General features: G+C 41.1%; 3 protein-coding genes and 1 pseudogene across 3 annotated transcripts; all 4 read left to right on the forward strand.

Annotated features, from left to right (window-relative positions):
* The first annotated feature begins 228 nt into the window (after positions 1-228).
* Positions 229-650, forward strand: LOC117469583 (histone H2B 1.2-like). The gene has a single exon (XM_034114023.1). The coding sequence runs from the start codon at positions 238-240 to the stop codon at positions 613-615; it is 378 nt and encodes a 125-aa protein (XP_033969914.1). The 5' UTR covers positions 229-237; the 3' UTR covers positions 616-650.
* Positions 651-1920: 1270 nt separating this feature from the next.
* LOC117469540 lies at positions 1921-20611 on the forward strand (annotated as a pseudogene).
* On the forward strand, positions 3290-4014 carry LOC117469571 (histone H2B 1.2-like). The gene has a single exon (XM_034114012.1). The coding sequence runs from the start codon at positions 3305-3307 to the stop codon at positions 3683-3685; it is 381 nt and encodes a 126-aa protein (XP_033969903.1). The 5' UTR covers positions 3290-3304; the 3' UTR covers positions 3686-4014.
* On the forward strand, positions 13419-13861 carry LOC117469569 (histone H2A-like). The gene has a single exon (XM_034114009.1). It carries the CDS (start codon positions 13431-13433, stop codon positions 13812-13814), a length of 384 nt encoding a protein of 127 aa, XP_033969900.1. The 5' UTR covers positions 13419-13430; the 3' UTR covers positions 13815-13861.
* Positions 20612-21721: the final 1110 nt, after the last annotated feature.

A 21721-nucleotide genomic window follows, 5' to 3' on the forward strand; every position in this document is an offset into this window, starting at 1 on the left:
GAGCTATTTTAATGTATCTATTTGAAATAATAATACTATTTAGATTTCAATAAAAATAAATGTTTCTCTTCTATTCTCCAAAACTATGCTCAAAGGGTGATTTGTTCAGCGCATGTTCAGTAGCCAACCAATCCCTTGCGAGCAACAGCACAGTCTCATTTGCATCGCATGAATATAAATAGACCACGCTGTGTCTTGGTGGAGTCATTCTACTTTGTGAACCCGCAACCGTTGATCATGCCTGAAGCAGCCAGCGTGAAAGCGCCCAAGAAGGGCTCCAAGAAAGCGGTCACCAAGACCCCCACCAAGACCGGCAAGAAGAGGAGAAAGTCCAGGAAGGAGAGCTACGCCATCTACGTGTACAAAGTGATGAAGCAGGTGCACCCCGACACCGGCATCTCCTCCAAGGCCATGGGCATCATGAACTGCTTTGTGAGCGACATCTTTGAGCGCATCGCCGGGGAGGCCTCCCGTCTGGCTCACTACAACAAGCGCTCCACCATCACCTCCAGGGAGATCCAGACCGCCGTCCGCCTGCTGCTCCCCGGAGAGCTGGCCAAGCACGCCGTGTCTGAGGGCACCAAGGCCGTGACCAAGTACACCAGCTCCAAGTAAACTCTGCTGCTGATATACCAACAACACAACGGCTCTTTTAAGAGCCACCCACTACTTCTATAGATGGATTCCTCGGTTTTGAATAAGTGTACAACTTGATGCATAATCCATGGATCCTAAACGTAAATCCCTTAAATATGAAATGCATATATTTCTCACATGTTAATAGTTTACTGAGCCTCGTTACAGCTCACCCCACAATGACTCTTTTAAAACACAACGTATGCATACTTTTACAAGTGTAAGAAGTATACATAAATATAAAACGGGGTCTAACTATATATTATCCTGAGAAATTGAAGGTTATTTTCACATTTCTGTATCCCTAATTAATACAGACTTGTTTTCCTCTATGAAATAATGATCTTTAAGTTCTTACTTAGTCAGCACTAAAGTACTTGGAGCATAGGTTTCCCTGCAGACTTAATTTCAGTGGATACCCATTAAGTATTGAGTTTGCTCGAAGCAATCAAAGAAATGTCAGCCCAGAATTTTTATAAAATGCAGGTGCATTATACAATTTATTTACAATACTTGATACTATTGTCATGCAGTGAAATAGCACTGGAGGGATCTTGGCTCCTACTTGCTCCATCCTTCTACAACAGGTGTATTTATACAGATATCATGAGACGCTTCATTGCACACAGGTTACCTCTTCATCTGTTATGTCACTTGTGTATTTAACGAATAATTCATGTCTAGTTTGATTTAGATCCCCCTAGTTAAGTAATTAACTCTTATGTGAGACAAATCTTATATTTTTATACAGTTTCTGTCGGATCTGACTTTCTGAGCTGCAGAATAAATATACCGTATATCTATTATTTATGCTGTCAATACAATGTGTCAAAAATCACTATCAACAAAACAAGAATGTTTCCATTGCTGAAACGAAATTGCAATTAATTTACCAACGTCATTTTATAAGCTTGTCAGAGCTCAAATATATAGAGTATTAATATATGAATGGAAGCAGTGTTATGCTTATGTGTCTGTTACTTAGCATATTAAATGTATCATTAAATATGTGGTACATTTCTTGATTATTAATGTCATCATTGTTGCCATGGCAGCACAACTTAACTCAGGGTCTGTGTATAGCGTGTACAACTATTGACATGTCAAAAGCATTAACTGTATGGGCTATACAGTATTTAAACATTATATATTTTCTGTCTCTTGTTTTTTTTTCAATTATAAATGTTATTCGGGGGTTTTATGACATATTAAGGAACCTTTAATCATCAAACCTTTAGTATAAAGCCTGCGCGAATTGGATAAACAATATTTAAAAGAAACAAAATGTGCTGGAAGATGATGTGGAGGCTGCAGCGTTGGCCCCGCCTAGCAGCCTTCCCGCTGTCCGTCTTCTCTTAGGTCCGCAGTGAATATTGAAATACTGCCGGTCAGACTGCTTCCACTCATTCGTTTTGAACGACCCGATCTACCAAGACTCCAAAATGAGTGGACGAGGAAAAGGAGGAAAGGGACTCGGCAAAGGAGGCGCTAAGCGTCACCGCAAAGTGCTCCGTGATAACATCCAGGGCATCACCAAGCCCGCCATCCGCCGTCTGGCTCGCCGCGGCGGAGTGAAGCGTATCTCTGGTCTGATCTACGAGGAGACCCGCGGTGTGCTGAAGGTGTTCCTGGAGAACGTGATCCGTGATGCCGTCACCTACACCGAGCACGCCAAGAGAAAGACGGTGACCGCCATGGATGTGGTGTACGCTCTGAAGAGGCAGGGCCGCACCCTGTACGGCTTCGGGGGATAAGCAGCTGTCAGATCGACCAACCAAAGGCTCTTTTAAGAGCCACCCAATTTACATAAAGAGTTTCCTTTTACTATGTGTCTTTTAAGATCACTCATGTTTGAGTCAAATATAATAAAACACTTGAAGAGAGGTACACTTTAAAAAAAAATTATTTCTCTAAAACGGGACTAACTTACAAATAAGTATTTAACATTTCATCTTTTTTTTCATCATTCCTTATCTGTTACCCAAGATGAATATTTTAATTCAATATATCAGATACCATGGTGGATTCAGACAGTGTGTGTGTGTCCTGTGGGTAGTGTCCACAGTAATCAATGGATTAATGTCTAATATGTAATGTAAGGCGCTTTGAACACTTGGGAAAGCCCTAAAGTAAATACCATGAATTACAAAGTCCAAATGTATTTCAATAGTCAGGAAATTATTTCTCACGGCATCATTATTGGTTGTCTGAAACGCAATCCATTTATTTTCACACTTCACGTCAACTACGTGGGTGTTAGCATGAACACAGAAACGTTGTCTTTAATTGTGCATCATCAAGCCTGTGTATAACCTGCGGGCTAATGACAACATCATTTTTACTTCACTTAAACTCTGGAATGATTAATTGGCTTTTATAACATATATATGTTTTGGGTGCCTGTTGGCCTGGTGGGAAGAAGAAACTTTGCATTAGTCTGTGTTAAGTCAAATTGGTAAGAGGCATGTTAGCTATATAACTTGGAAGAAAACTGCTCCCAGCTGTCTTTTTTGCGCATGCTCAGTCCACCTCAGAATACGCTACATCCACCTTGGAAAACGACCAATCCGATGCGAGCAACAACGCAGTTGTATTTGCATAGGGTGGCTATAAATATACCGCTCTACCCGGCGCAGTCAATAGCGCTATCAGACCTCGACCTGTAATCATGCCTGCAGACGCACCCCCCGTGAAAGCGGCCAAGAAGGGCTCCAAGAAAGCCGTCGCTAAGACCGCCAGCAAGACCGGCAAGAAGAGGAGAAAGTCCAGGAAGGAGAGCTACGCCATCTACGTGTACAAAGTGATGAAGCAGGTGCACCCCGACACCGGTATCTCCTCCAAGGCCATGGGCATCATGAACTGTTTCGTGAGCGATATCTTTGAGCGCATCGCCGGGGAGGCCTCCCGTCTGGCTCACTACAACAAGCGCCGCACCATCACCTCCAGGGAGATCCAGACCGCCGTCCGCCTGCTGCTCCCCGGAGAGCTGGCCAAGCACGCCGTGTCTGAGGGCACCAAGGCCGTGACCAAGTACACTAGCTCCAAGTAAACCCGACACACCGCAAACAACGGCTTTTTTTAAGAGCCACCAAACCCATCCAAAGAGCTTATCCTGTTATATTTAGCGATAGTAAATGGACACATTTATATTACATGTCGTGCCTCTGCCACCACAAATTCAAGAACTCGAGCAACAATTCAAATTGTGTTTATTGCTGACATTTAAAGCATTCACTCTGAATTATTGATACAGGTAATACAAAGTGATTGTGTTTAAGAAGAGAACACTTCACCGTTTAGTAATGTCAAAAACACAAAATGCTTTGCATGTTTGAAATAAATAATACAAATAAACTCATACATAAAGGGTTCTAATTTGACTGCAGAAGTCCATGATTAATGTCTTGCATTCACACTGAAAGGTGGTGCAATTTAAAGACTGTTTCTGCAACACTACATGATCAATTAATGATTTATTTTTGGATCCCAAACGTTCATTCTCATATTTAATGTTTGGGAGTTGACTAAATTCTCAATTTTTTTCACAAAAATTGAATCATAGTTATACTTTAGAAAGGGACAATTCATTTTTGCTCAGCTCAACTAAACAAACCTAAGGTTTTATTATACAAAATCATAAACAAAACACGTTTATTTTCGAGAGTCCCCGGATCATCCCCTGTGGAGGAGTGGTTTACTTTGTCCAATAGTAAAGCAGCTACAGTTGAGAGTGTGTGCAGCTCTGACAGTGAGATTGAAGATGATAAATACTATGAGAGTGTGAGCGAAAGCCCAGGATCTGACTCTAGCCCTGACAGCCTTACAGCTGGTCAGCGAGTCAGCATGCCCCTCTACTCGCCCCCTGAGAGTCACTCGGGGTCTTTTTCTCCGACTCCGGATTATCCGGACCCCCGAGTGAGGCTCAGAGGGAGGCCCCGTTTGAGGTCTCTAAAAAAAAGAGACCTGGAAGCAGAAACTTGAACGAAATAGAAAAACGGGCTAATTTAGAGACAATATAAAACCAACATGAGCTTCATAAACGTCGCTACTTGGAATGTACGTGGTATTCGGTCTGAGAACTTTCGAGAGAGGAAAATGAAATATTTATTGGACACTAACTATGATTTCCTCTTTACGCGGAAACTTAGACTGAATACCACCGGGGATGTTGACGATGTGTGTAAGATGTGGCACGGGGGAGAATGTGTTGTCTCCATCGGAGATGGCGGAGCTGATGGAGTTTGGCATTTTCTTCAGGGAGGGGGACGTGGTTCCGGGGGGGCTGCTTGTGGTGGATTGTTTTTGTGGAAATGAAAAATGTCGACTTGTTGGTATTTATACTGCCCCTGACGCAACAAGTGGGTTACAGGTATTTAGAAAACTTGGAGAGGTTTTAACGGTGGGTTATAGAATTGTATTGGGTGGAGATTTTAATGCAGTAACGGAAGACATAGATAAGAATGTGATATAGATAATTACAGACGTTTAACTATAAATACTGATTATAAGATACTAGCAAAAAAAAATAATGAATAGATTAACAGATATACTAGATAAAATAATAGATAAAGATCAAACATGTGCTGTAAAAGGTCGCCTCATGTGGGACAACTTATCAACGAACTAAGAAGAAAAACCCTGGACAAATGTTGAGTCTCTGACCGAACTGAGTCTCGCTGGAATATGGACGTGCTCTCTGTTTATGTTATTTATATATGTATGCATTGTGTGTTATGTGTATTATTAATGTAACTTGTGTATATCATGTACTGCCAAATAATTTAAAATAAAGTTTTATAAAAAATAAAAAAAAGCAGCTACATCGCACGTGTCTCCCGGCCTGCTCCGGCAGCTCCTTCATAAATCCGCTGCTCACAGACACAGCACTCCTCCTCTCGCTGTGAACACTGAGAAACTACAATGGCCAGAACCAAGCAGACCGCCCGTAAATCCACCGGAGGAAAGGCTCCCAGGAAGCAGCTGGCCACCAAGGCTGCCCGTAAGAGCGCCCCGGCCACCGGCGGCGTGAAGAAACCTCACCGTTACAGGCCCGGTACCGTGGCTCTGAGGGAGATCCGCCGCTACCAGAAGTCCACCGAGCTGCTGATCCGCAAGCTGCCCTTCCAGCGCCTGGTGAGGGAGATCGCTCAGGACTTCAAGACCGACCTTCGCTTCCAGAGCTCCGCCGTCATGGCTCTGCAGGAGTCCAGCGAGGCCTACCTGGTCGGCCTGTTCGAGGACACCAACCTGTGCGCCATCCACGCCAAGAGGGTCACCATCATGCCCAAGGACATCCAGCTGGCCCGCCGCATCCGCGGGGAGAGGGCTTAGTGACTGAGACCAGGACACCCAAACACAACGGCTCTTTTAAGAGCCACTAAACCTTTTTTAAAGAGTTACAAACCTACGTTATTATAATGATTACACTGGTTCATATTTTACTTAGTATACTGAACCGTGATGAATGAAACAAGGGAAATTGTTGAGGTTTACTGAAGTTACAAAGACATTAATATATGAGTAACAGGTCAGTGTAAACACAAGCTAATGTCAGTCATGAATCATTCAAACTATTTATATAACCATGTAATGCAGTTCTGAAACATAAGTAATAGGAATATTCCCTAATAGCTTTTGGGGAAGGTTGTTTAAGTTTACTAAAAGCTATCGTTACAACTGTTTCACTTTATAGAAACTATGGAACAGGTGAGTAGAGCAGCATTGAGTTTCTTATTCTGTCACTAAATTATCCAAATTAAATGTTTCTCATTATTTTAGTCAACCCTAAACAAATGAATATCACCTTTTAATAATGACCTTACATGGAACAAAGTTCAATTCACTTCAGAAAATCTAATCTGTTTTGAGAAAAAAACAAATAATAGTTTAAAGATAGGAACTTTCCATCCTACTGAAAAACAGTGGGATAGAGATTTAAAGGGTGAGTTGGAGTTTAGTCCAACCTTTCATTTGGTTGGTTTATCCTTATTGACTCATATATTATTATTGTGAAGGTAATCAAGAACCATTCCTATAACAATCTGACAACAGAACATTTCATATCAACTTCCATTCATGTAAAGGTAAAAACGATACTAAAATAATAAAAGGCCATAATATAGTTTGTTACTATGCCAATAAAAAAAGTTCATAACATTGTGATTGAGGCAAAGTGACCAAACGGATCATTATGGATTACTTGACTGTATTTGGCTATAGTTCAATAGTTCTACCACCAAGAGGTTTGATGCATCAGTCAAATAAGAAGGCAACTTTTATATTCAATTCACAACAGAGTCAACTATGTTCCTAAAGAATATGACATCAATCTCATAATGAACAATTGTTATGATGAAGAATATAATGAAGACTTCCTGATCATTAAAAATGTACAAAAGACCTGTAAGTATTATTGGTGATTTCTATCATATTGTATTACCTTGAAACAGAACTTTGTCACAGTTATAAGTTTGTATTAAAACTGGGAATATTGACTATTTAAATTACACCATGTTCGTTTTAGTTTGTAATTTAAATAATGAGTGTCTTTCCTTTAAAACAGATAAAGGCTAATATTTGGTCTCTAGTGATCATCTGTCAGTCTTATCCAAACATGAGTGTGTTTGCAGATACCACAATAACCTCTATTTCATCCAGATGTAATCATAAGAGCTGTCTGATTTTATTTCAGGTTTCTAACCGAACACTTACTCTCTACATATATGTGGCTCAGTGGATAGAGTGCTGGACTTTGAATCAGGGGGTACCAAGTTCGAGTCCCACTGCAGTTGCTAAGAAAACCCCCGTGAAGAAGGCCACAAAGAGCCCGAAGAAGAAGGTGGTCAAGAAGGCAGTGACTCCCACGAAAGCTGTGAAGAAGGTGGTTAAAGCCAAAGCTGCAAAACCAGCGAAGAAGTAAACGTTAGCTCCTCATCAGAAGGCTCTTTTCAGAGCCACCACATGTCCTCCAGAGCTCTCTCCTGAATGTTTCATCTGTTAAAACATGTGAATAAGAGTGGAAGTTGTGCTATTTATTAATTGATATTTTGTAAGCGACAAATCAGAGGAAGACAAAAGCGCATACATCATGATATAATGCAAATAACATTTACATTGTTTTGAAAAAAATATATCAAAATATTTCAGATATGTTTAGACTTTATAAACACCTAGTGACACATTTATTTTTTTAAATATCGTCAAAGAAATTGAAAATGACAAACAGCTTTGGGGTACATCACAATTCCTTTATTTGTCCCAAACAGGAAAGTTACACAATATAAAATACAGTACTACAATTTTAAAATAAAACCTGATAAAGAAAACAGGTATACATTCAGCTGGATATGAATATGAGGAGTACGTCCACCCTCAGACTCATCCGTCCTCAGACAGTCCTCTGTGCCTGGAGCCATCAGGGTGAACAGCCAGGGGCCAAACCTGTAACCCAGTGACAGTAATGCCGCGTTTCCACTACACGGCCTCACTCGGCCCCGCTCGGTATGGCTGGGCCGCGATTGGCCTCGTTAGGACCAGCTCACTTTATGGCGCATTTCCATTACAGTTTAGGAACTGGGGTAGTATCTATAGTAACGCAGTGTAGGCGGAGCGACGCTGCTTAAAACTGCCGTGACGTCATCTTCAATGCGACACAACAATGGAGGATGTGAAGATGTGAAAGCGATCGTTTGCTTGTTTTTTGCTGTGTGGTTTATTATCACAAGAAATAGACAAGAGTTGTTTCGAAAGAGGCGACTTATAGCAAGACGAGGTATAGAAGAAGCTGACGCGAGAGTTCGGGCAGTCCTCCTACGCCGCAGAGACTACAGGACGACTCGAATCACTACTAACTACAATGCTACTTGGTAAGCTAACGTTCGCTAACTAGCAATGTGTTTAGGCTCACGCTCCCTATACGACCAAAGTATTTCAAGTATTTAATTAATTGTAGCTACCACTTTTACGTATTAAAATATGTATGCTTTTGTTTGTGTATTTCAGAAGTTACCGACCGAGCTACCGAGTGGTGGAATGTGATTGTTCCATCTTTCACTCACACTCAGTGGGTGGAGAACTTCAGGATGCCTGAGGTGCAGAGGAGGGCAGGGACATACGAGAGGGTCTGATGCGCTAACTGAATACCTAGAATGTATAATGTAATACCTAAATATTCATTGTATTGTATTGAACATAAATACATCTTTTCTTTTTCACATACATGTGTTTGTCAAATTATTTAAACCAAACAAATGTTATCAGAATTGACTATTTAGTAAATATTTGAATTTCAAGCACCAGTACTGCCCCCATAATAATAATAATCTAATAAATTAAGCAAATATCAAAGCAAACTATAAACATAAATACAAAAGTGTAAAACACAACAGAACTATATTCATAAATGCAAGTGTAAAACATTGTTAACATGGATGGAGGCTAAAGTATCCACAGCATAAAATAATATGATTATGATGGTTTGTCTGAAAGACACAGCCTCAAGGTTCAAGGTTTTTTATTTTGTCATACGAACATAGCTACAGTGTAGTTATGACAATGAACATCTTAGGTCACAGGCTCCTCCAACAGTGCAACACAATAACCCAGATCAACAGAAATATAGTGCAAGTAAATATTAAGCGCTGTGCACCGCTCTCTTTGTATAGGTGTTTTCTTTTGTTCTCTTCTCTTTGAAATATATAAGCAATGTGTTTGAGTCTAGCACAACGAGGGTATTACAATTGAGTAATTTTTACTACATGTATTTATCATGTATTCTTAATACCATTATGTAATGTTATGTTTTAGAGGAGGACCTCAAGCTAGCAAACTCAATTTCAAACAGTATGCAGAGTTGTCCTGCTAAAGAGTTAAAATGTATTATTTAACCAAGTATTTATTCTCTTATTTGCTTTAATTGCAACAGATGATAAAGGTTTCACTGTGATAAGTATTCTCTTAAATCCATAAACCCCTGTACAGTGCTTTGTGGACGATGGTGTTTATGATATTTCTGACTGCAGAGGGACGCCTAGATGATGCCATCTTTCTGTGTGATCGCTGGTGGGTGCAATTATTTATCAACAAGCAATAAGATAAGACATGGCATTGATTCTGCTGGTCCAGTTGCCGTTCCTGCAGGGCCAGATCCTCTCCTCGGTTTGTGCTGTTGATGCAGAGGACGTTGTTCGGAACTGTTCCTCCTCGCTAGTCCCAATGTAATCATCTAGAACAGAAACATGACTTGTAAATTCCACAAACTACTGCAGCACAATACTATAAATAGCAACAACAACTATAGAAAAGACAAACTAAACGTAAACAATGGCACATATGGTGTTAGCAAACAATAGCTCTCGCTAATGCTATCTGCCTAGCTAGCCTTCGGGGCTACATAAAAGCATGGGTTGTCGAACATAAATGTAAGGATAAAATAGACTTATTTGTTAGAAGTGAGCTTTAGAACAGATAGGGACACAAAGCAGGGACACAAAGCTTTCAAGCAAATAACAGCGTTAGCAAAAACGTACCATGCAGACTCCAGTAACGCCGTTGCAGAGTCCAGTGTCTGTGTAGAGACCTCCTGAAAGACTTTGATATTGCGAGTTGTCCCGTCGAGCACCCGCTGGACCTTATCATCTGCAATATAATGGACGTCGTCACTTCCTCGACCGACCATGGTGTGCTTTTCTTTGCCATTGTTGTAGCTCCTCTGTTAACAAAAATGCTGTTTGTAAAAATGGATTAACTCGCGCGCAGATTGTGACGATTCTCTCCGACCAATCAGCAGCCGAGAGCGTTGACGTCACAAACTCAGCCCGGTTGTCTCTGGCCCTGGCCCCACGATTTTATGAGGCCAGAAAAACTGTGAATTAGGACCCGCCGGCCGGTACTAGGCCAAGTGGAAACGCAACCACAAACGTCACAGCCCTCTTAAACCGGGCTGCGGGCTGTAGTGGAAACGCGCCATAACTGTACTGTTTGTACAAAAACCTGCCCACTTACATGTAAATATATCTAACAATCCAAACCCAAATATGTAAATATCTTAACAGTTACTATATTATTTTATTTGTGTATCATTTTCTATCCTTGTGAATCTGTACTGTCCTGTTTTTCACTCTCACTCTGTTTCTGCTCCACACAGGGATGAATAAAGGTCAATTTTATCTTACATTACATTACATTACATTACATTTAGCTGACGCCAAAGCGACTTACAATTACAGGGACAGTCTCCCTGGAGTAACTAAGGGCTAAGTGCCTTACTCAAGGGCACACTAGTGGTGGTGTTCCTGGCGGGATTTGAACTCACAACCTTCCAATCTTCAGCCCACCTCACTATCCATTAGACCACCACTAACCCCTTCCCTATCTCCTTCTTTATGAAATGAGTGTAACATGTAGAAGGAAGTGTGGGAGATAACAAGTAAACATAGAGTTAGATACAGATTCTTGTACCAGCCAAAGATGGAATAACTAAGAAGCAGGCAGTATCAGTAATAATCTCAACGAGGAATGTATCGCACAACAATGTGGAAAGAGATTTTCAAGAGGTAACAAATCAATTAAACAAGAATGAATCAGAAGTAAACTGTTTCATAACATCCTGCTCTTACATGTAGTACAAGTAGTACTAATAAGTGATATTATATATAATGATATAACACTCAGTCTGTGACATCCTTATCCACCTTTTCATGATAATGTGAACACTTGAAGGAACATGTTTACTGCACAGCTTTTACTTCTAGTTTAGTACAGTGTGGTATTAATATGTTTCTTCCATCTTTCATTCTGATTATCTCCATCATTCACTGACTCGTGTTTTGATTTCAGTCGGAGAAGACGCACTTTATACAAGCAGTGTTTCTAAATACACAGTATCTTAACAAGACTAAGCTATACTGTTCTGGTGGAAAATCAATAAGCCTTTTATCAACAAACAATAAAGCTGCCTTTAGGTCCATTAGATCTGCTCAGGTGATAGCAGTGATTTACAACTAGAAACAATATGATCAGAATCAGAATACCTGTATTAGTCCCACAGAGGGGACATTTGCATCGTTACAGCAGGAAAGAGCCACAGACAGCTTAATATGATTTATTAAATGTATTTGTCATTTGAATACAATAAAGTAATAACATATTGAGACCTGGGTTTAATAGCACTTCACTGTTAGAATTACTTTGGGTTTTATCATGTGCTGATATTATTTCATTGTATAACTTCATCTTTTTCGCTTTCTCTTTACTTGCTGCCTGCATCTGTAGCCTGTTAGCGACACATTGTAAAATGATGAACAATAAATAAATAGGTCTACATTGTTAACACTGTGGTCATCTGACAGATATGATAAATATATTCATTGCATTTACTCGAATAACTCCAGGTTTAGTGTCTTTCTTTTAGTATCAACTGGAAGGAGACGTCTTTACGTGAGCTCCCTTCTGATTGGACGATCGTCGATACCCCCGCTGATGGCCAATCAGAGAGCAGCTGGTGGATATAAAGAGCCGCTGTGGCGAGCAAATAGCCACACTAGTGATGGGAATTCCGGCTCTTCTTGGTGAGCCGGATCATTTGGCTCGGCTCACCAAGAAGAGCCGGCTCTTTCGGCTCCCAAACGGCTCTTCAGTTTACCACATATTATACCTTTTATAATTCAATCAAATGTAGCCTTGTTTTGACTAATGATTTATATGTGTACACATATCACTTAAATTATTCAATACATCCTTTGTACTGAAGTATTCAAAAGTAAAAATGACATGTTTAATATCAATTATTTGCTGTGGCCAATTGTTTTCATTGCATTTACAGACCCTTGTATCTCTCTGATACCACCCAATGAATGCACAGACTTGCTTGTCGAACCACGCTACACAAAGCAGATAGCAACACCTATAACAAAACCCGAGGTGACAGGGCTTTCAGTGTTGCAGCTCCTAGACTGTGGAACAGCCTCCCAGTACATATCCGGACTGCTGAGTCTATTGAACTTTTTAAATCTCAGCTAAAAACTCACCTCTTTGCACTGGCTTTTAATACTAGTTGAACATTACATTTTTACATTTGTATGTGTTTTTTTAAAAATATTTTTCTAGTTATTGTGCTTTTTATCATGTTTTTAATTATTGTTTTATTATTGTACTCCCATTGTGTTATTTAATATGTATTGCCTGTACAGCACTTTGGTCAACTGAAGGTTGTTTTAAATGTGCTATATAAATAAATAAAGATTGAGATTGAGATAAAAACTTAAGCATAGACATTTTAAAAAATGGGCTACTCTATCGACATTTTAAAATTATATTTAAAGAAAAGGCCCTGACTAAACAGCAGGGCTCTATTTCAGTATTAACTATAGAAAAAAAAGACAGCAACAGCTGACATCAAATCTTTGCCGAGCCCAAGGATAATCATAAATAAATAACATAGTGAAAATAAATATATTGCAATGCTCAGTACAGCAGCATCCAACCGTCTCTAATCATAAAAAAACATAATAAAAATAAATGTATTGCAATGCTCAAAACAGCAGCATCCAACAGTCTCTAATCCTTGGATATTACATGTCACTGCATGCATGCACGGAGCAGCTGTAGCGCGGAGATCATCATATCATTCTGTCTTGTATTACTTAACAACAACAAAATAACAAAAAAAAAACGGCTCGTTCGCGGGCGCGAGCCGGCTCCCGTCGTTCACTTAAAAGAGCCGGCTCTTTGAGCCGGCTCGTTCGCGACCGACACATCACTAAGCCACACTTTGTTGTAAACCCGAGAAATCAGTTATGTCAGGAAGAGGGAAGACCGGAGGAAAGGCCCGAGCCAAGGCTAAGACCCGCTCCTCCCGGGCCGGGCTCCAGTTCCCAGTCGGCCGTGTCCACAGGCATCTGCGGAAGGGTAACTACGCCCACCGTGTTGGTGCAGGAGCCCCGGTGTACCTGGCCGCTGTGCTGGAGTACCTGACCGCTGAGATCCTGGAGCTGGCTGGAAACGCCGCCCGGGACAACAAGAAGTCCCGTATCATCCCCCGCCACCTGCAGCTCGCCGTCCGCAACGACGAGGAGCTGAACAAGCTGCTGGGAGGAGTGACTATCGCTCAGGGAGGCGTGCTGCCCAACATCCAGGCTGTGCTGCTGCCCAAGAAGACCGAGAAGGCCTCCAAGAAGTGAAGACCCTGAACCCGCTTCATCAAACAACGGCTCTTTTAAGAGCCACACACTTCTATCCAGAGAGCTTTCCTTCATCAAACCTGTGCCTCTATTATATAGTTTTGGACCGTTTCATTCAACTATCGTTGCCGTTTCTATAGAGCTTCAAAACATTGACTAATTACGGTCCGCTATTATGAGAATACTTTAAACCTATTGGGTTCATAACTACTTCAAACCCCTGTACAAGTTGACCCAGTGTGTGTGATCAGTGTAACAGTATATGAAAATAACACGTGTAGCACAGTATTTCCAGAATTAAAGGTGTATATGGAGAGACAGAACTTTATTGCACGTCTTGCACCCTGATCCCGCTTCAACCACCTCAACAAAGGCTCTTTTAAGAGCCACACACTTCTATCCAGAGAGCTGATGCTTTTCTCAATAAGCCGTTTCCTGCTGTATTTAGACACATTTTACTGCAGGCTGAATGTACTGTAGAGTATTCTCCCTCTGTAGAGAGCCTCATCATGACTCAAGTGTATTAAAGTTTATTTATATAGCCCAATATCACACATTATTCATTTGTCTCAGTTTGTACAGAATATGAGAACGACCCCCTCTGTCCTTGGACCCTCATATACTCTACTTTCTCCTGGTGGTGTTTTTACATAATTGTTAAAGTTATACATTAAATAAATAGCTGTATACATGAATAATAATGAACTGTGCTGCAGAAGAGAGGATAAGTGTATGTTCCTTTATTTGTGATTATATTCTATAAAATATGAAATCAAAAAGCTTTTATTTGGGTTTCCAAGCAGTCTAAACCATCACATCAACTGTAATGTCAATCTTTCAGTTTGTGTGTACAGACAGAGAGATCGAAATACCGTTTCCTACAATCCAGAGGAATACAAATACAAATATATATATATATATATATATATATATAAACATGTATATACATATATATATATATACACGATCTATTAATGTTTTTATGATGCTCATATTACTGCTAATATAGATCATGTTTAATATACTTTAAAGTGCCTTAATACCTGTCACTTTAAGCGTATACCAATATATAAAAAGTTACCTGAAAATAAAAAACCATAACCAACCAAAAGTGAAGGTCTCCATGTAGTTCTCCTTTACGTCCGCAGATAAGATATATAGTCTGTCGCTCGTTCGGTTCAACTTCATTCGTTTCTTGTAGATTTAACGAAAAATGTCTGGAAGAGGAAAAGGAGGAAAACATGATTAAGTGTCTGTATTTTAAGTCTTGTGTCTGTGTAAATGTAAACGGTGTGTTGACAAATGCATTTAATGTTGAAAGAGGGGTTAAGCAGGGGTGCCCTCTAAGCGCAGCTCTATACATGCTAGCCATAAGTCCATTAATTAAAATAATAAACAATGACAGGTTAATATCAGGAACACCAGTTGGCCATGCACCCAAAATAACTGCCATCGCCTATGCAGAGGATGTCACTGTTATTATAAAAAACCAACAAGAAATGCATGTTCTAACGAATCACCTAAACTTATATGAATTGGCATCAGGAGCTAAATTAAACCACAACAAAACTGAAGGTGTTTGGATCGGCACCGACGATGCCAAATGCGACATAAACATTCAAGTGAAAAAAGAAATGAAAATACTTGGAATAACTATTTGTAGCGACAACTGTGCTGAACTCAATTGGGAGAACAAACTAAGTGAAGTCAAAGAACAAGTTAAACAATGGGAGAATAAAAATACAAATTATAAATCAAGAATAAACATAATAAAATCATTCATACTTAGCAAGATCCTTTTTCTAGCAAACATTTTCCCCCCACCAGCCCAAATAATTATGCAATTAAACAAACAGTGTGTCAATTTGGTGTGGGGTACAACAAGGGAGGTTACTAAACGTAATTTGTTATTTAAAAGTAGGGAATATGGAGGCCTGGGAGCCATAGACCTGGCATTAAACTAAAAATTACCTTTGTAAAAAACATCTCGGCTGCAATAAATAGGAAAGCACCTTGGGTTGAGGGTGGAAAAAAGGGATGGAACAAAAGAAGAGGCAGAGCTAGAAATGGACCATATTATAAATTAGTTTATAGTGACTTCATAACTGAACTTCAGCATTTAGAGATAGATTTGATCGGACTACCGAATAGAGCAATTTTTAAAATGGTAAACGATTTTAAATTTAACAATCAAAAATGTTTATAACATACAAAAACCTAACACCTGACGAAGGTAACGAAGTCTTGAAATTAGTCAAATGTAAACAGATTTCAGAGAGCATGAGAGACGTGAGGTGGCTGATATCGATCAACAGCTTGCGGTCAGAGCTGTGGTTTCATGGAGCTGCTATGTTACAACTAAAACTAAAACCCAGAATTTTTATAAAATGCAGGTGCATTATACAATTTATTTACAATACTTGATACTATTGTCATGCAGTGAAATAGCACTGGAGGGATCTTGGCTCCTACTTGCTCCATCCTTCTACAACAGGTGTATTTATACAGATATCATGAGACGCTTCATTGCACACAGGTTACCTCTTCATCTGTTATGTCACTTGTGTATTTAACGAATAATTCATGTCTAGTTTGATTTAGATCCCCCTAGTTAAGTAATTAACTCTTATGTGAGACAAATCTTATATTTTTATACAGTTTCCATCGGATCTGACTTTCTGAGCTGCAGAATAAATATACCGTATATCTATTATTTATGCTGTCAATACAATGTGTCAAAAATCACTATCAACAAAACAAGAATGTTTCCATTGCTGAAACGAAATTGCAATTAATTTACCAACGTCATTTTATAAGCTTGTCAGAGCTCAAATATATAGAGTATTAATATATGAATGGAAGCAGTGTTATGCTTCTTTGTCTGTTACTTAGCATATTAAATGTATCATTAAATATGTGGTACATTTCTTGATTATTAATGTCATCATTGTTGCCATGGCAGCACAACTTAACTCAGGGTCTGTGTATAGTGTGTACAACTATTGACATGTCAAAAGCATTAACTGTATGGGCTATACAGTATTTAAACATTATATATTTTCTGTCTTCTTGGTTTTTTTTCAATTATAAATGTTATTCGGGGGTTTTATGACATATTAAGGAACCTTTAATCATCAAACCTTTAGTATAAAGCCTGCGCGAATTGGATAAACAATATTTAAAAGAAACAAAATGTGCTGGAAGATTATGTGGAGGCTGCAGCGTTGGCCCCGCCTAGCAGCCTTCCCGCTGTCCGTCTTCTCTTAGGTCCGCAGTGAATATTGAAATACTGCCGGTCAGACTGCTTCCACTCATTCGTTTTGAACGACCCGATCTACCAAGACTCCAAAATGAGTGGACGAGGACAACAGACAAGCAGACTCTCGCTAGCCATGGCCAGAACCAAGCAGACCGCCTGTAAGTCCACCGGAGGAAAGGCTCCCAGACTTTCTTCTTAACGTCGAAGAACAATAACATAGAAAATGTCTGGTCGAGGCAAAGGTGCGTTCTGAACGACCCGACTCATCAAGACTTGAGAATGAGTGGAAATGTCAGGAAGAGACAAGACCGGAGTCTCGAAGAACAATAACATAGAAAATGTCTGGTCGCGGAAAAGGTGTTTTCTGCTAACCTAAACAGAAAACATCAGGAAGAGACAAGACCGGAGTCTCGAAGAACAATAACATAGCAAATGTCTGGTCGCGGAAAAGGTGCAGGTGCTGGAAAATGCCCGTAACTATAGTTGACCGTTTTGAAGTTTCGTTCTGAACGACCCGTCCCAACAGACTCAAAATGACTAGAAGAGGAAAGGAAGGAGGTGAAAAAGGGTGAAAAAATACAAAAAGAACAAAATATATATACAAAAAAAAAAAAAAAAAATGTCTCTCCCTGGAAGCGTGCCATCTTTTGCTTCAAAATTTGGACAGTTTTGGGTTCGCCTGAACTTCACAGGCTCAGGAGAACCCCCTAGTCGTGAATATGTTGGAGAATCACTGTTATTTGACACCTGCTGGATCAACACAAATGATGTATATTCCTTCATAGCACTGCCAAACAGAAAGGAGTTTGAACTCTGCTTTTTGCTAGAAACTCCACTGAGACGTTTCCTTGACGTTCTCACAACTAAATCCTCAGATCCCAAGTGGAAAGACTGGACTTTCGAATCTTCCATTCAAATGGACATCTCAAACATCATTGTTAAATTCTGGACTGGCCGTATTCCAGACCATGATGTTGAGACCTATTTGAAGAGATATGGAAATATAATCAGCAAATACAAACCAGTAGATAAATTCGGGATATGGTATGGAGTGAGAAAATACAAAATTAAGATGAATCGAAACAGTGATGGTGAGATCCAAAATCTCCCAAATTCGATATCTCTCGGCCCCTATAATGGCAGAATAATTTATCCAGGGCAATCCGTCACCTGTTTCATCTGCAACTCAGCTGACCATCAGGTCAGAAAATGGACCACAGCGAAATGTTGGAGATGCAATGAACTGGGCCACAAGGGTAAAGATTGCGATTCAGACAGTCTCTGCAACCTGTGTGGAAAGATTGGACACAACTTCTTCAACTGCCCATCTTCTTATGTAAACAAGGCAAAAACCCAGCAGCAGCCTCGTCCTGCAGCCCAAAAGCAGCCTGGCCCTCCTTCAGTTACCCAGCATCAGCCTGGTCCTCCTTCAGTCACCCAGCAGCAGCCCCGCCCTGCAGCCCAGCAGCAGCCCGGTCCTGGTCCTTCAGCCCAGCAGCCCGGACCCGGTCCTCGTCCTGCAACCCAGCAGCAGCCCGGTCCCGGTCCTTCAGCCCATCAGCCCGGTCCCGGCCCTCGACCTGCAGCCCAGCAGCAGCCCGGTCCCGGTCCTTCAGCCCAGCAGCCCGGTCCCGGCCCTCGACCTGCAGCCCAGCAGCAGCCCGGTCCTGGTCCTTCAGCCCAGCAGCCCGGACCCGGTCCTCGACCTGCAACCCAGCAGCAGCCCGGTCCCGGTTTTTCAGCCCATCAGCCCGGTCCCGGCCCTCGACCTGCAGCCCAGCAGCAGCCTGGTCCTCGTCCTTCAGCCCAGCAGCCCGGTCCCGGTCCTGTTCCTTCAGCCCAGCAGCAGCCCGGTCCCGGTCCTAGACCTGCAACCCAGCAGCAGCCTGGTCCTCGTCCTTCAGCCCAGCAGCCCGGTCCCGGTCCTGGTCCTTCAGCCCAGCAGCAGCCTGGTCCCTGTCCTGACCCTTCAGTCCAGCAGCAGCCTGGTCCTGGTCCTCGTACTTCAGCCCAGCAGCCCGGTCCCGGTCCTTCAGCCCAGCATCAGCCTGGTCCTGGTCCTCGTCCTTCAGCCCAGCAGCAGCCTGGTCCTGGTCCTCGTCCTTCAGCCCAGCAGCAGCCTGGTCCTGGTCCTCGTCCTTCAGCCCAGCAACAGCCTGATCGTCGTCCTGCCAGCAAGGATGTCCCTCTCCCTGATGATCAACAGCCTTCATCTCCTGAAGACGACTCTCCACCCCTGTCAGGTGAGGGCAGACTGACCATTGACAGTGATGTTGAGAGTGAGTGCAGCTCTGACAGTGAGATTGATGATGATAAATACTATGAGAGTGTTAGCGAAAGCCCAGGATCTGACTCTAGCCCTGACAGCCTTACAGCTGGTCAGCGAGTCAGCATGCCCCTCTACTCGCCCCCTGAGAGTCACTCGGGGTCTTTTTCTCCGACTCCGGATTATCCAGACCCCGCGAGTGAGGCTCAGAGGGAGGCCCCGTTTGAGGTCTCTAAAAAAAAGAGACCTGCAAGCAGAAACTTGAACGATTTAGAAAAACGGGCTAATTTAGAGATGTAGAGTGTAAAATGTGGCACGGGGGAGAATGTGTTGTCTCCGTCTGAGATGGCGGAGCTGATGAAGTTGGCATTTGTGGGTTGTGATGGATTGTTTTTGTGGAAATGAAAAATGTCTACTTGTTGGTATTTATACTGCCCCTGACGCAACAAGTGGGTTACAGGTATTTAGAAAACTTGGAGAGGTTTTAACGGTGGGTTATAGAATTGTATTGGGTGGAGATTTTAATGCAGTAACGGAAGACATAGATAAGAATGTGATATAGATAATTACAGATGTTTAACTATGAATACTGATTATAATAAAAATGAATAGATTAACAGATATACTAGATAAAATAATAGATAGAGCAAACATGTGCTGTAAAAGGTCGCCTCATGTGGGACAACTTATCAACGAACTAAAAAGAAAAACTCTGGACAAATGTTGAGTCTCTGACCGAACTCGCTGGAATATGGACGTGCTCTCTGTTTATGTTATTTATATATGTATGCATTGTGAGTTATGTGTATTATTAATGTAACTTGTGTATATCATGTACTGCCAAATAATTTAAAATAAAGTTTTATAAAAAAAAATAAAAATAAAAAAAAAAAAAAAAAAAAAAAAAAGGAGGAAAGGGACTCGGCAAAGGAGGCGCTAAGCGTCACCGCAAAGTGCTCCGTGATAACATCCAGGGCATCACCAAGCCCGCCATCCGCCGTCTGGCTCGCCGCGGCGGAGTGAAGCGTATCTCTGGTCTGATCTACGAGGAGACCCGCGGTGTGCTGAAGGTGTTCCTGGAGAACGTGATCCGTGATGCCGTCACCTACACCGAGCACGCCAAGAGAAAGACGGTGACCGCCATGGATGTGGTGTACGCTCTGAAGAGGCAGGGCCGCACCCTGTACGGCTTCGGGGGATAAGCAGCTGTCAGATCGACCAACCAAAGGCTCTTTTAAGAGCCACCCAATTTACATAAAGAGTTTCCTTTTACTATGTGTCTTTTAAGATCACTCATGTTTGAGTCAAATATAATAAAACACTTGAAGAGAGGTACACTTTAAAAAAAATTTATTTCTCTAAAACGGGACTAACTTACAAATAAGTATTTAACATTTCATCTTTTTTTTCATCATTCCTTATCTGTTACCCAAGATGAATATTTTAATTCAATATATCAGATACCATGGTGGATTCAGACAGTGTGTGTGTGTCCTGTGGGTAGTGTCCACAGTAATCAATGGATTAATGTCTAATATGTAATGTAAGGCGCTTTGAACACTTGGGAAAGCCCTAAAGTAAATACCATGAATTACAAAGTCCAAATGTATTTCAATAGTCAGGAAATTATTTCTCACAGCATCATTATTGGTTGTCTGAAAAGCAATCAATTTATTTTCACACTTCACGTCAACTACGTGGGTGTTAGCATGAACACAGAAACGTTGTCTTTAATTGTGCATCATCAAGCCTGTGTATAACCTGCGGGCTAATGACAACATCATTTTTACTTCACTTAAACTCTGGAATGATTAATTGGCTTTTATAACATATATATGTTTTGGGTGCCTGTTGGCCTGGTGGGAAGAAGAAACATTGCATTAGTCTGTGTTAAGTCAAGTTGGTAAGAGGCATTTTCTTGGAAGAAAACTGCTCCCAGCAGTCTTTTTTGCGCATGCTCAGTCCACCTCAGAATACGCTACATCCGAAAACGACCAATCCGATGCGAGCAACAACGCAGTTCTATTTGCATAGGGTGTATGGGCATAGATATGTCTCATAATTATTTGTGTGAACAGAAAAATAATTTGTGTGTAAATATGTGATTTGTAAATGTAAAACACCATCCACAAATGCATTTAAAAGATTTGCAAACTCACAAATAAATGTGCAAATGTAAAACGGATCTGCAAATGCGCAAAATATTTTTACAAATAAAAAAAAGATCTTTGAATATCTCTTTAACATTTACAACTTTAGATCAGGCATTTGTGAATCCATTTTGTATTTGTCAACCAAAAATGCGCTTGTGGATCTCACGTTTCTGCTTGTGGATCTCAAATCTCTGCTTCTGGATCTCAAATCTCTGCTTGTGGATCGTCT

Source organism: Trematomus bernacchii, unplaced genomic scaffold (assembly GCF_902827165.1).
Source record: "Trematomus bernacchii unplaced genomic scaffold, fTreBer1.1, whole genome shotgun sequence".
Classification (NCBI taxonomy): Eukaryota; Metazoa; Chordata; class Actinopteri; order Perciformes; family Nototheniidae; genus Trematomus; species Trematomus bernacchii.

Excerpts from the sequence above, each read along its gene's own strand:
- LOC117469583 (XM_034114023.1), top strand. The coding sequence starts at position 238 with ATGCCTGAAGCAGCCAGCGTGAAAGCGCCCAAGAAGGGCTCCAAGAAA.
- LOC117469571 (XM_034114012.1), top strand. The coding sequence starts at position 3,305 with ATGCCTGCAGACGCACCCCCCGTGAAAGCGGCCAAGAAGGGCTCCAAG.
- LOC117469569 (XM_034114009.1), top strand. The coding sequence starts at position 13,431 with ATGTCAGGAAGAGGGAAGACCGGAGGAAAGGCCCGAGCCAAGGCTAAG.